At 38.2% G+C, this 14,908-nt stretch overlaps 1 protein-coding gene across 2 annotated transcripts in view; it reads right to left on the reverse strand.

Moving 5' to 3' along the window:
- Positions 1 to 267: 267 nt before the first annotated feature.
- The window catches only part of SH3YL1 (SH3 and SYLF domain containing 1), a 51,184-nt gene continuing 36,543 nt past the window's right edge, over positions 268 to 14,908 (reverse strand). Inside the window, exon 10 of one of the 2 annotated variants that reach the window (XM_063330392.1) lies at positions 268 to 838. In XM_063330392.1, coding sequence (XP_063186462.1) covers positions 639 to 838 — 200 coding nt within the window. In that variant the 3' untranslated portion in view covers positions 268 to 638. The remainder of the gene's footprint in view (positions 839 to 14,908) is intronic. The other variant, XM_063330391.1, reaches the window with a different exon arrangement.

Raw genomic sequence — 14,908 nt, forward strand, 5'->3', positions numbered from 1 at the left:
AAATATGAGGGCAATATAAGATAAGCTATAAGAGCAGCTGAACTGCTTAACTGTTAGAGCTGTTTAAAAAAAGGTTTTTGTATACCTAACAAGGACAAACATTGTGGACCAGATCTAAAGTAGTTACTAAAAAGAACTGCAATGCCTAAAAGTGATTTTTAAAACCAAGTATAAAGGTAATTTCTTCTTCCATACCTGTGAAAAAATATCTGTGTTTAGTAAAAGTAAAGAACTCCAACTCAGAGATGGTTTGAAGCAAATTTGAGAGCATTTATTATAGAAAGAGTCCGTAAATTATAATTTAATAGAAATCAGTATTTTATCAGCATGTCTAGTTTTAAATTGTTTGTCATTTTTCTGTCATGTAAAAAATAAATCCATATAGCAAGACAGAATTGAAACTAGACACAAATTGGAGTACTTTTTATACAGCGACTTGCTCAAAAATAAAATTTCATCATAAATAGACCATCAGCTAGTGTTTATTTAAGAAATAAGAAATAAGTTTAGGGGAAAGTTAAGGTCATTTAATGCATTTCAGTTCTGTGTTAGAATCTCATTTTAATAAAATCTGAAAAGTTAAAATATATTTTTCAATGTAAATATATTACTGCTTCAACATTTTCTTCTATACAAATTCAATTGTTATTTATGGCAACATAATTGGCTGGAAAGATGCCAGTTTGTCCTCCTATGCTTCCTTCCCACCAATCAAACTGGGAATCTGTTTTGGTTGTGACTGTGATTTTGTCTCCAGCTTTGAAAGTCAAGTCACCTGGCTGTTGTCCTTCGAATGAGTAAAGTGCTGTCACTTCTACTGGACTACTCCAAGAGTTTCCTGAAGTGAAAGAAATTAAATAAAAAGGAAATTACTAAACTGTACATACAGTAAGTCCTTAAATACAATATTCTTAAATGACAGCAGAAAACAGTGATAAAGACACCAAAATAATTTATCTGAGCATGTACACTGCTGATGAAAAAACCCTCCATTTCCATTACATTCTTAGGAAAGTGAAATTTGGATTCTAGTCTACCAGCACAGTCTATTTAATAAAGTAGTACTCTATAGAAAATAAAGAACAGCGATTTTTTCTATATGCCTCATGCGGCCAAACAGAGACGGTGGGAACAAAATCAGTGTGTTGACGAAAGTGCAAGTGCTTCCGAAAGACTGCTTAACAGAACCACTTTCTGGTTTTAGTTTTGGTATGTGTTCTCTGTGACAACTTCTTCACAGAAACTGCAAAACTGGAAGCAGGGTTTTGTTTTTTTTATCAATACTCAGGATATAGGATGGTAAAATACAAAATATCCACAGCACTTCCCTTCTCTTTCCATAGGGTCTGCAGTGTCTAGGATTTTGGTGTATCTCACATGTTAAACAAAAGCCACAAAAAGTCCTTGTGGAAAAAACTGACTATGGTTTGGTATACTGGAAGTGACTTGGCTTGCATAGTGGTGCTTTAGGCCACATATACAAACGGCTTTTATTCTCTTTCCACCAGTTTCTTAAATAACTCTTTCAGTCCTTAGCTGGGGTTGGAATCATGCCATGAGTCTTCTGATCCAGTTTTAAAATCATCTAAAGTCTTGAATGCTCCAGCCTCCATTCCCGTTGACGCTTTTTTAGCCAATATTTCAATTTTTATTATTATTGAACTTTTAATCTATGTGAGTATCTTAAGTTTGCTAACAATTATGTTTGCTCTCAATTCCTTTAACTGTTTGAACTATACAAGGTAGCTGCATTTGTTTGATATTGATTTAGAAAACAGTTAAATCTCTCACATTAATGCACCTAGAAGTGAAAAGTGGAAGGTGAAATGGAAGACTAGTTAAGAGGAAATAATGAAGACATTTACAGTCTTCAGGTGGAGAGATTTCAGCACATATTGCTGCACAAATGATCGAACTTGCAAGATTAAAGGCTTTAAGCGTTAGCTGCACCTGCTTGCTGCCAAAACTGTATTGCAAAATAGAAAACCCAAGCTCTTCTTAGCCTACACACTGCAAGTACAGAGCTAGAAAGGATGGTGAGAGAAGCACTGATACAACTTCTTTTTGGCTATCTGTGGTCAACAACTGATACCCACAGAACTTTTCTTCTAGTTGCTTTTATCACTTTTACCACAAAAGAAAGAGGAAAAACACTTTTCCCCCAAGTCTCCGAAATACAAACTCTAGCCAAAAAAAGGACAGAGAGAGAAGAATAATGGATTACAAATGTATGCATAAACAGCATAGATTTTTTTTTCCCCAGCATCCGTCAACATATGTCTTCATTCCATAGGCCAGTTCTTCCCCTTCATGATCTGCATTTGTAGCAGTCATCATCAAATGGAACAGGTTGCCCAGAGAGGTGGTGGATGCCCCATCCCTGGAAGTGTTCAAGGCCAGGCTGGATGGGGCTCTGAGCAACCTGGTCTAGTGGGAGGTGTCCCTGCCCGTGGCAGGGGGGCTGGAACTAGATGATCTTTAAGGTCCCTTCCAACCCTAACAATTCTATGATAAATAAAAAAATATTTCATCATGTGCTGGGAGAGTGCTGGTTACAGGTAAGTCGAATGCTGTCTCCCTTGATCACACAGTCTTTCTCTCTGTGTCTATATTCATGATCACACACCACTATTTCTTTTCATGTGAAAACAAAACCAGCTGAGAATCCTCATGTGCTCCACCAGTTATCCCTACCAAAAAAAGACAGCAAAACAGCTTTTCTAAATATCTTTTTCACTTTCAAACTTGAAAACCCGACAGACTGAGTATGCAGCAATTACATGATCTTCCTCCAAGAATTCAAGGATTTGATGCAGTCGGGATGATATGATGCGTTCCCATGCAAAGTGTGGTTTGAAGCTAGATATTCTGATCAGGAAAATCATAGCAAAACCCACAAAAGTAAAAGATGCTTTGACTTTCCCCTCCTAGTTTTAATTGAACAACAGTAAGAAAGTACTGTGTCTCAGGACTCTTTAGGTGCTAAGGCATGAAAACAGTTATGACTCAGTCGCATATAAAAAGGTAGAGGGGGTGTGTTTTACTCCTGTGCCACATTTAGGTGGCACACATGGGTAAAAACACAGTTTATAAGTTATGATGAAGGCTACAAATTCTTATACTTTGAGTTTTTAACCACTTGTGTTTCCATCACCTAAATGCCCAAACAGATAATTGCTCAAGGAGAATTACACTTATATATTTATAACTGCCCAAACTATGCTAATATACTTGGAAAAAACAGATAATTGACAGCACAAAAGAAGAGACTGAAAGTGCTAAAAGTGACGGTGAGAGCTTCTTTTCACTACATTCAATGGAAGAAGTCTCACCACCACTTTAATATGCTGGACTTGTAGCAATGGCCACAAGTAATAGTAATGTTCCTCCATGGCTGAACTTGCATTAAGACTGTAATTCCTCTTACACAAACCACTGCGGATACTGAAATTGGCTCGGTAAAGTAGGAAGAAAAATGAAGGGAAACTAGACACAAATTAAAGTATGAGGAGGTGGAACAAAAGAAGTGGGTGTGAGATATTAAAGTGCAGGAGTGCATTCTATGCACCACAATCATGCCTCCAATTATGATTTGCTCTCTCATATGAAGAAGTTCGTTTTATGCATTTCCCTTCCCACTTTTTGCCCCTGTGCATGTGTATCTTTCCAAACATACAGAAACGTTAAAGCTCTACAGCTGATCATGAACACCGAGTTCTGTGCCCTTGCCCCATTTGCTACCTGCTGTCATTTAAAGGCATTTTCCTGTTTTATTCCTGCTAGCTATTTCATAACAATTCCTACTTCATTTTCCCTAGCAGCTCTTTCCCATACTATAGTTTCATTTTATGTCTCACAAAGATTCTAATCTCTCTGCTTTAATTCTGTATTTTTGTAGCATAAAACAGATAAAATGCATACTTATTGCCTCCAGATCGCAGCACCCCGTGCTTCATATTTATATGGATCATCCTAAAAAATAGGTACCTTAAATGAATGCAGTGTTATGAAATCTATCATGTATATTATAAGGGGGAGCTATTTCATGTTCTTGTTTCCCAATTTCAGTTTTACATGAAAGGGTTTTACATAAAATTGTTATAGTCAACGTGAAGATTGCTGAATGCATATATTGAAATCGCATTTGCAGCTCACACAAGATGGTGCTACAGTGCTACATACAGCATATGATACTGAAATCATTGAGATTTATGAGTATGCACACTGGAATAAAAACAAATTACATCGTGGAAAATCCTTAATTAACGGTATCTGAATACACACAGCACACTTCTACACACACAGTGGTCAAAACAGTAATACAGAAATTTTGGCTGAAGATCAATTAGTGCAGCAGCCAGCATACATATTCAGTGTTCTAGCATACATGGGTATGGCGTATGCTTGATAACAAACTGCTCTGACCACAATATCCTTTCATTTTTTTTTCATCTTTACATACCATAATGATTTGAACTTTTTGCTAAGGGCTACTGCTATGGATTAAGAACTTGATGATGTATAAACTAGAGTGAATTTATGGCCTCTTGGGTGCGCTGCAGTACCAGCCCCAGAGTGAATGAAAGAGCGATAAAGCTATCTTTAATTACAGCACATATACCGTAGAATGAAAGCCTTCTCTAGAAAGTTGCTATAGAACAGATACACTGGCTACAGTTGCATTTATCAGCTGAGGAGTGCCAGAGCCTTTCTTTGTCTTTGAGGACAACTGGCATAGACTGGCCACATACATACTAATAAACGCTCACCATCCAGAGAGGAGAGCCACATCCAAACTACCTACAAGTTTCTACACTGGAGTAACTCCTAAACCACATCTATGAATTAACTGGGAAAGTGCTCGGTGAAAATAACGGCAAGGAACTTTCTAACAACACAACCACATAGGTAACTGAGCTATAGTGCTTGAGCCCATGCCTTCACACTGTTTAATTTACTAGTAGATGTAGCCACTGTTTCACATTCTAATGTGAACCTATAAAATATTACTAAATTCATAGGCTGATTCTAAGATTTTTTTTTTTAGGGAAAACCAGGCATTTTACGTCGTTTTGGGTTCAGCTTATTATGCTTTCAAAAACTAAATCTGAGTTGGAAGACACAGTGGTCCAGTCCAGCTGGACCAGTCCAGTGGGTCCCATATTTACTTTTACTGGCACAGATGTATCTATCCCCTAGCCACTGAATGTCTGAAATTGAAGAGCTTGCAGAAGAATTATACAAAAACTGCGAAGTGCTGCTTTTGGCCAGTGACACAGCAATAAAACTGAAATAAGTTTCATGTGCTTGAGGTTACTGGTGAGATTGCTAAACATCCACTTTGCAAAAATTTGCTAATTGTCAGCAATTAAAGAGCTAGCATGATTTTGTGGGTCATGTGTGCACCTATATGATAGAAACTATAGGTGAAATAATACAAACTGTTGCTGCTGGTTTTGGGTTCATCTAAACCATATTAAAGAACTTGCAAAAAAGGAGTCCTGTGACTCAACTGTCACTGCCAATGAGCCATCTGATCAAGGGTACTGATGACTGATAGGGTAATCCTGTTGTTGACTGTCCATATATTATGCACTTTCTACTAAGTCTCTACTTCGGTAAATGAGCTGTGGGTCTGGTTTCTTTTGAAGTTGAAAGGTTATAGCATTGCTTCCATTGGTACACAACATACCATATGAAAACGTGATTGTCTAGGTAGATATATTTTTCCTGGAAACTGAAGTCTCTCTATCTTACTCAACTTTTTTGTGCAACCTTTAGAATGCATGGCTATAATTTTCTTTAAAAATCAATCTGAATGACCAATGCATTCAACATACTAACTTCTACTTTCTCTGTATTTTGTAAATAAGTAAAGAGAAATGACTGGAATTGCCACACTAAATGTTAAAAGTCAGATGAGTCTCCAGCATCAGAGACAACAGAAGTTGTACAGTGCTGGCATAAAAGATCCACCAAAAAGCGTCAGCTTACAGAAAAGCTGTAATAGAATTCTCATTGCTTAAATGGAGACCTAGAAAACTAAGCAACCACATGAATGCTGTTTGTGCAGTAGAAGTAAGAGAAAACCAACAAACAGACCAAACGATGGAAAACAACTAATGGATTTAGGCAGATGCAAACATCTATGCTTTTAAAAACAAGTATATCAAGTATCAAAAAGGTTTACTATCACTAGTACAGTGTTCAGAGACATTGAAAGCCTTGAGTAATGCTCATAGGTTTAGGATGAGAGCTGTAACTAACAGTGAACAGACAGAAATCTTAGTTCTTTACCCATTATGGGACCCTGGGCTTTTGTTTGGAAAGAATTAGTATTGAGTTTATAATTCGAGTTCAGGAAAGAATCCAAAGTAGGCTGAAGAGCTAGGTTAATTACTGGGTCCTGCAAATCTCTTTAGTAAAAAATGACAGTTGGTGCCAGCAACAATGAAGACTTTACAGGAGATTTTAATAGCCACCCTCAGCCAATGGTCTGGACACCACCACCTGAAAAGATACAATTGTGAAGGTAAATACTGTGCTTGTATACATATGCTAATTATACAAAACTGCCTGAAGGATGTTCGCCCCAAATGATGATATTAAAAAGGAAGACTATTATCAGGTCCCAACTGGACACATCAAAGAGGAAGAGAACCATTAGCTTCATTCAACATCTTTACCTGAGCCAGCAACATGTCATTGCAGCAAAGAAGGCAAACAGTATCCTGGGTTGCATTAGGCAAAGTATTGCCAACAGGTCAAGGGAGGTGGTCCTTCCCCTTTACTCAGCACTGGTGAGGCCCCACCTAGAGCGCTGGGTCATTTTGAGCTCTCAGTATGAGAGAGACATGGACATGCTGGAGAGAGTCCAGCACAGGGCCATGGGGATGATGAAGGCACTGGAGCATCTCTCCTGTGAGGAAAGGCTGAGAGAGCTGGGACTGTGCAGCCTAGGGAAGAGAAGGCTCATCAATGTCTACAAATGCCTGAAGGGAGGGCGGAAGGAGGATGGAGCCAGGCTCTTTTCAGTGGTGTCCAGTGATGGAAGCAGAGGCCATGGGCACAAACTGCAACACAGGAGGTGCTGTCTGAACATCAGGAAACACTTTTTTAACTGTGAAGCTGACTGAGCATTGCAATAGGTTGCCCAGGGAGGCTGTGGAATCTCCATCCTTGGAGGTATTCAAAAGCTGTCTGGACGTGGTACTGGGCAACTGGCTCTTGGTGGTCTGGCTTGAGCATGGGCGTTGGACCAGATGATCTCTAGAGCCCCCTTCCAACCTCAACCATTCTGTGATTTGGTAAAAAACTTCACAAACAGACTTTTGAAACATAGAGCTGCAGTACCCACATCTCCAAAAAGAGGTTTGTGCAAGCAGGAGAACCTGCACTACCAGAACAGATTGTGTGTGCTCATAACCCATACTACCTGTGAGAGGGGATGTGCATGAATGTAAAGCTTTGTACACATAATACTTGATATGCATGCATGACTGGAAGTACAATTGAAACTTTGGAGGTTGTGTTTAGAAATCTCAGGTGTTTATGAACTTTTTCTAGTTGTCTAATATTGTGATTTATTTGCTGTAATGCTGATATTGATCCTGAATGTATACTTCACAGATTATTAGCTAATTAATCTGCCATTAGTGAATTCATAACGCACTTTGATCCTGATTTTGGTTTAAGCTACTGAGCGGTCTTTCCCTGTGGCACTTCTTCCAAAAGTGTCTTCTCCCACCGCAAAGATTAGGCTGAATGGCTCATGGCCATCACTAAACTTTGACTAATAATTATAATGAAAGAACTTATTTAGCTGCTGGTCTGGTAATGAGAGCCAGTATGGGTTGTGATGATAAAGCTAGACTGAGAGCAGGAATTCAAATACGTAATAAAAAGCTAAGCTCACTAGCAGTCCCATGAGAAGCCAGGATGGCTGTTCTTTTTTGCAAAAACATACCAGTTTAGCCTAGGACTGACAGAGCAACTGGGCTCCGATTAGGGTTAAGACTAGGATCAGAGTTTAATAAAGTAAGGGGCTGAAGAGAAAGATTCATTAGTGGACAAGCAATATCAGGAATGAGATAAGGCATTAAACAGCAAGAGTAAGTATCTTACAGATACTTCTGTATTTGCTGTGCTCATCACCAGACAGAGCTAGATCTGGAAGCTAAAATATAACACTGGATCCTTGAAGGACAGGTGAGGGACAGAATAAGAGCAAGAAATGTCTTGTGGCTCGTTCTGAGGCAGATACGAGTTACTGCATTACAATCAGCGTCAGCTTTAAGGGTGGAACTTAGAGTATGTTTGAGTGTGAGTTTGAGTGCGGAATCCAGTCAGGAACAGTTATTCAGTTATTCAGCTTCTGCAGTCACTGTTAATAGGAGTTTGAACCGGCCCAGTTCTTACAGTGATTACTGCTGCCCCTTCTCTTTCATATTTTCAGACTAGAAGCTTATTGAGGTATATTTTGGGTAGGATTTGGGTAGGAATTGCGAGCACCAGAGAGACAGATTTTCTGCTGGATTCAGCACACTGTGCATTAGAATGTGGAAGGCAAGGGGTGGGCAAAAGAAATAGCACGTAGCAAATTCTGAAGGCATCAGGGTAACTACTAATGACAAGGATAGCTTCTAAATTAGTGCTAGGGCTTCACGATAGTAGGAACTAAAGGCCCAAAATTTGACTTGAGGAATGCACCAGCATTGGGCCACGATGATGCCTAAAGGCAGGCAGAGAAATGGCTTAAGTTTAACTTCAAAGTAGGTAGGTGAATCACTAAGTTCAATTTGTAATACTCACAAGAATGTGATGAAAGCTGGATCTGGCAGAGCATGCTTTTGGTCATGTTTGAGCTCAAACATACTTTACCTAAGAGTCAGTGAAGGAATGTAACAGATGGGCAAAGTGATAGGGCAGGAAATTAACTTGGAAGCAAGAACTGAATCTAGATGAGAGTAAAGGAATATTGAATTTGCAAAGGTCAGAGAGATGGATGTTGCAACAATTGAATCATACAGGACAAAAGTGGAGATGGAAAGGCTGCATCTTTGAAATGGTATTCGGACAACAATTTATAGGACTCATTGCTTAGGAAGTGAGAACTTCTAATGAAATTCAACTTGAAGACCACATGTGCTCTGCAGTGGTCAGCAACAGGTAGTTTCAGATTCTATCTGATAATTTTTAGTTCAAATTCATAATTAGTTAACAAAGGAGTACCAGCGTAAGGCAGAAAGAGATGGATCTGGAACAAAGGTAGTTAGGAGTTGTCTGCAGAAAATGTTATCTAGCAAATGAAAAGGGACAAAGAATAGCTAGCTGGTAAATCTTAAAAGAAAAAATAGAGGTCTGATAAGGACTCCTTCTCAATGACACACTGGAAATATAGATGTAACGGCAATTACAGACATAGCCCAGCAATGGAATTCAGGGAGCACAAGGATTACCAAAGAAAACAGAAAATGACAATTAATCTATCTAACAGGTTAAGGAAGGATGGAATGTGATTTCTAATGCGTGGTTATAAAGAGGTCACCAGAGACTTGGAAGCAACAGTTACATTTACATCAATGAAAGGTCAACTGCCAGTCTGGCCCTGTCCACGCTATTAAACTCCATGTCTCCAAATCAGAGTAGCTTCGTTCATATTGACTACTGGGGACAGTCTCTGGCGCATGCTAACTTCCAAACTACTAAGGACTACCTTTCCCAGATCAAAATCACACCAGGAACTGCTAACAATTTAATGGAATAAATTATAAAGTTTCAGTGCCCAAGCACATTCCCTGGCCACGTTTAATTTATCAGCACAGACAGAGTCAATGGCTTGAACTGGATGCAAGAGAGACTGCTTTAAAGAGGGTCCAGCATAGTACTGAACAACTCCAAAACAACAAGATAAAAGATTAGGTAACAGCAATGTGATCAACTATGGGCTTTATAAGATGAAAAAGTACAAGATGCTAACACTGGGAAGAGATATTGCAGGATGAGATTGAGAGTTTAAGGGTCAAAAAGAAGTGTCAAGGTAGGATGGATACCTGGGACAAACAGAGAGAGAAGGGATAAACGCTGAGAATCTTCTTCATCTGTGAAAGCTGTAAAGTTTAGAGAAGATATGAGCTGAGGATGAGTAGAACTATCATATCTGTATTAGTATCCTCCAGAAAGATACCCAGTATGGACTGGTAAGAGGGGACAAACACTGGTTAGGATCTGAAGAATGGTCAAGTAATGCAAATACAGGTGAGACAGGGAGCATGTAACTAAAGAAAGCACATTCTCTGAGACTTAGGTTGGAGTCTGGTGTGTTGCCAGACACTAAACCACTCCTCTTTTTGCCCCTATTAGTCATCTGGGGAGGCTATTTCAGAGCCATACTCCTCCAGTAGGTAAAAGAGCTTTCTTAATGTCCAGCTTCAACTAATTCACTACTAGTTTACATCTATTTTTTTTGTTTGTCAACATTGGCCTTTGGCTGAAACCATTCTTTCTTGCCATTTACCTTCCTTATGCTTTATAGTCAAAAAACTTTTTTTTAAACCTTCAGACTGTTACACTAAAAATAACTTAGCCACCTCATATCAGTGACTCCTTGCTCCACCCATTGCACTTATTCTTCTCCGCATCTATTCAATTTAACTTAATTTTTCTTGAAAATGATTAAACAGAATATTACCATCAATAAGAGGCCTGTAGATAACCGACTCCTCGCACTCTACCATTAAGGGCAGAGCTGTTTAAATAGAAGGATGACAGAACTGAAGGAACAGAGAACTCATTTTGTGGAGATCATGGATTTATTTCTGAATGCAAACACTGAAAGAAAAATTTGGAATGAATCAGCACAGGAGACTGTCAGAACAGATTTTTTGATGAGGAGACAGCCATGAATGAAGAAATAAGCAAAGAAAAAATGGAATGGGAAAGAGAGCAGAGAACACTGCAGGAACAGCCACAGAAAGCTGAGGTACAAGAATGGGAGAGGTATTAGTGACATAGCAGAGCCCCTCTTTAAGGTGAAGGCTGAGACAAAAGGTTCTGCAACCAAAGCTGCAGAATAGGCAATAAAACTAGACAACACAGAGCTAACTGGTCAAATGCATTTAGAAGAACGGTAACGAAATCACAAAAACTAATAATGAAGATTCAGAGAAATCAAAATAAAGGGGATGTGTACCTAATTTAAAGAAACTTCAATATAGAAAGATACAGATTTTGAATATGAATGGATGTATTCCAAATCCCAGAACTCGAAAGCCACAGCCATATTAGAATTCAACATAATACAATATTAAACACAGATGTTACTCATTAGTTTGATGATCATTAATACAACAGAAAGTCATTACTTATATGAACTGTTTTAATATTAGTAGGTTTTGAAAGGAGAGAAGTCTCTGTGTACAATAATGGAACCTGCTCCAAGGCTACTGAAGACAGAAAAAGGAAGCTAGCAAACAGAAGATGAGAGTGATGCAAAGTTGGGAGGGAAAATGTCTTTGTGATTAGTGCACTTATCTGTTCCCTGACCATAAGAAGAAATACCAGCACATGAATTAAATGGTGCAGCTATTTCAAAGAGACGAAGGAAACAGGCCTAAAACTGACCTGTTGATATTAATTTAAAAAGCAGTTAAGAGCAGCATTAATCAGGTTGATGTCAAAGCATTAATTGTGTGCTGGACCACCAATACGGAGAGAGAAATTGGACAGTGTGTTGTCTGATATAAAGCTAATTCTTCAGCTCTCTTTTCTCCAAAGGATTATGAGCTGAAACTACTGATTATGTCAGTGATACAGCACCTTTTCCAAGAACGAGGCAAATCCGATGTCTTGGTTATGTATGATCAGTCATACTGGGGAGTATCTACCTTCTACTACACCTAAACTTACTCTCTTGGTTTCTATTATATTTTACGTCTATTTCTGAACTATTATGTAAAACAGCAGCTACGAAAATAACTTCTGAACGTAAAATTATGCCCTACAGAGATTTGATTTCTCAGGTGAATATGTCAAGGATACTCAATGAAGCATTGGAAGGGAACTGAGAGGGAGTGGGTGGAAGAAAGATGCAAGGCTTAGTGCTGGATTTTTGAGGAAACCACTCATTATTCCTACATGCCAGTTTCCTGCAAGCTGTTCAATCCTTTCATTTTAAGGATCTCATGCCTTACGTCACTACTACATTTTGTAGTTCCTTTTAAGGAAGAGTTTTAAAACAAGAATGAATACTAGTTTTAAATTCAAGGTATGGGAATTAACAGTGGTTTTGATCATAACGATTCTGTGTCACACTCTAAACAACTGAAGACACACTTTGTTGATATTTTAAGAGACAATCTTAGAAATAGTTCAGTTGTCTGAAAGCATGCATGCACACGACTAAACTTGCCTCCTTAGAAACAAAACAATGGAAACTATTTCATTTATGTTATGAACAGTCAAAAATGCACAGAATACCTCTGAAAACACAGAAAAAGATACTCCAGGGTGTAAAGAAATAAAGCTACAAAAGTACCAATTGTATGTTTATTACAAACTACATGCACACATACCACAAAAAAAATTTTGTTATAACTAATTTTTCCACTCAGAGTTTAGAAAGCAATCAAAATGTTGATAACTGCAACAGAAAACAGTGTTCTGTTATTGAAATAGAAAATATATGGCTTGCAATGGATGTTACTACCAGTTTGAGTATTTCCTCAAATTTAAAAACTTCTTGCATATATTGTGTGATTCCTTTATTAAAAAGGACTGGCTCGTTTACTTCATAGAATGTAAACAGAGAAAAAAAATATTTCCACAGCGATGTTATAAAATACTGAAACAACACTGCCTCAAAATATCCACTTTATGACCACATGCAATAATAAAACCATGACAGATATAGCATCCTGTCCCATGTGACTTTTTGGAAAATTGGTATCTTGGAGATTAAGACCTCATTAGGTATAATTATATAGTTATAATTCATAATGTTTTACGGATGCAGAAGTTTAATGCAAGTAACAGTCCATGCTTTAATGATATTTGAATTCCGAGGCTTTACTTTTCATAAGTAGTTTCTAACAAATACTGTTTAGGTAATGTGAACTTTGGCTCAAAGCTGGGGCTTAGACCCACAAAGGTGATGTTCACATCTAGGTTGCACAACAGTTAAATCAGATTACTGAATTACCTAGGTTACAATGTCATGATAAGCATAAACAGAATACCTTATAATGTTAAGATTCACTCACTGGGCACTTATTAGGCAATGTCCATTCTCAGGCTTTATCATTCACTATGCCTGGTGATAGGCCCAGAGCAGCAGCACCTTTGGAAAGTGAAAACTGTTCTGTCTTTAAAGACTTAAGACGGAAGTGAAGCAAGGAAAGTCAGAGAAAGGATGAAAGGAAGTGCCATATGAGTTATTACACAGAGGAAAAGAAGGCAGTAAACTAAAAGATGTCATGGCTTTCTTCTCTCAAGACAAGATGAAACATCATCCAGGGGGAGTTGGGCAAAAGGGAGTAAAGCACAAGCATGTTACATACTGGGACTCTGAAGAAATGAACTTTTCAGGTCCTGTATGGCAACAAAATATTACACATGCTAATGCCTGCTTAGAAGAAAAGTCTGCATGCAACTCTCATTCAGAAAGAAAAATAGTAGCCCCAGTGTACTCTAAATAAGAGAAGTCATGAAAATAATTTCAGTTCTTGAATCACACCAGTTTACAGATCAGTTTTTTTTTTTTTCAATCTGGTGTGCTTCATTTTCCATATTCTTAGACCACATCTCTCAGACTTTAACCTAAGAAGAAAGCATTTTATCTCAGCTTCTAGAGCAAAACAGGTATATTCCGACTCACAAATTTCATTTCAGTTGTTTCTGGACAAATTACAAGCCAAGTGTTTGTTCAGTCTTACAAGTGAAATCTCAAATGTCCTATCCACATTAAACTACTAATTTCCTTAATGGCCTTTTTTATTTTGTTTTTTAAACGTAGACTCATCTCAAAAAACCCGCAGCATACACAAAACAACAACCTCAGATCTCACTGAACAGATGTTTGGGAAGGCCTAAATATGCACGGTAGATTTGACATTTTATATCTACAGGTACTAATCTGCTATAATCAGATATAAGCATAAATCTTCCTGTACAGATACTTGAAGTATGTCATATGCCACCATTGATCCAATTAATCTCCAATAATGCTCATCTGATCAAAGGTCAGGAGACATGATATTCAGCAAATCATGCTCAGAAGAAATAATCTCTTGCCTTAGCTGTTGTTTTGCCACTAACTATGGCTTGTTTTGGGTAAGTAAACAAAACCACTTGTCTTTCTCTACTTTCTGAAAAAAAGCTTCTTAAGATTCTCAAAGTAAATAAATTCAACATTGAAATCTGAAAACAATTCCTTCTTCGTAACGAGAAAACAAGGATGGACTTTTTGGGGTAAGTGACAGTGCAGTAAAGCAGTACCCTTCAAACGCCCACCAAATGCCTGTTTGTGCCGTCAGCTACACAGCCCTGCTCTGAAGAGGGAGGGCAGGCAACAGTTGCTCTGCTCTATTCTACAATCACTTACAGGCAAATAAGTGTCTTCTATCCAGAAGACCTGATGTCTGTTCTGTTGTAGCAGCTGCAGATTTAAGGCAATTTCAAAGCATTCAAGGTACTCTGGATAATATTAAGGAAGGCCTGTGTCATTCCAGGAACTACACTCTTTAATACCTCTTGGTACTAAATGTACACCCCAGGTCTGGAAAGGAGTGCAACCCCAAATGTTAAGCCCTCTTCCACTCTCATGGGAACTGTCTCAGCGAACCCTATTTTCTGAATTAGTTGCAAAGCTAGGCATTATGTATTACTTCAACTAGGTACTTTGCCCAGGTTT

Source organism: Chroicocephalus ridibundus, chromosome 3 (genome assembly GCF_963924245.1).
Source record: "Chroicocephalus ridibundus chromosome 3, bChrRid1.1, whole genome shotgun sequence".
Lineage (NCBI taxonomy): Eukaryota > Metazoa > Chordata > Aves > Charadriiformes > Laridae > Chroicocephalus > Chroicocephalus ridibundus.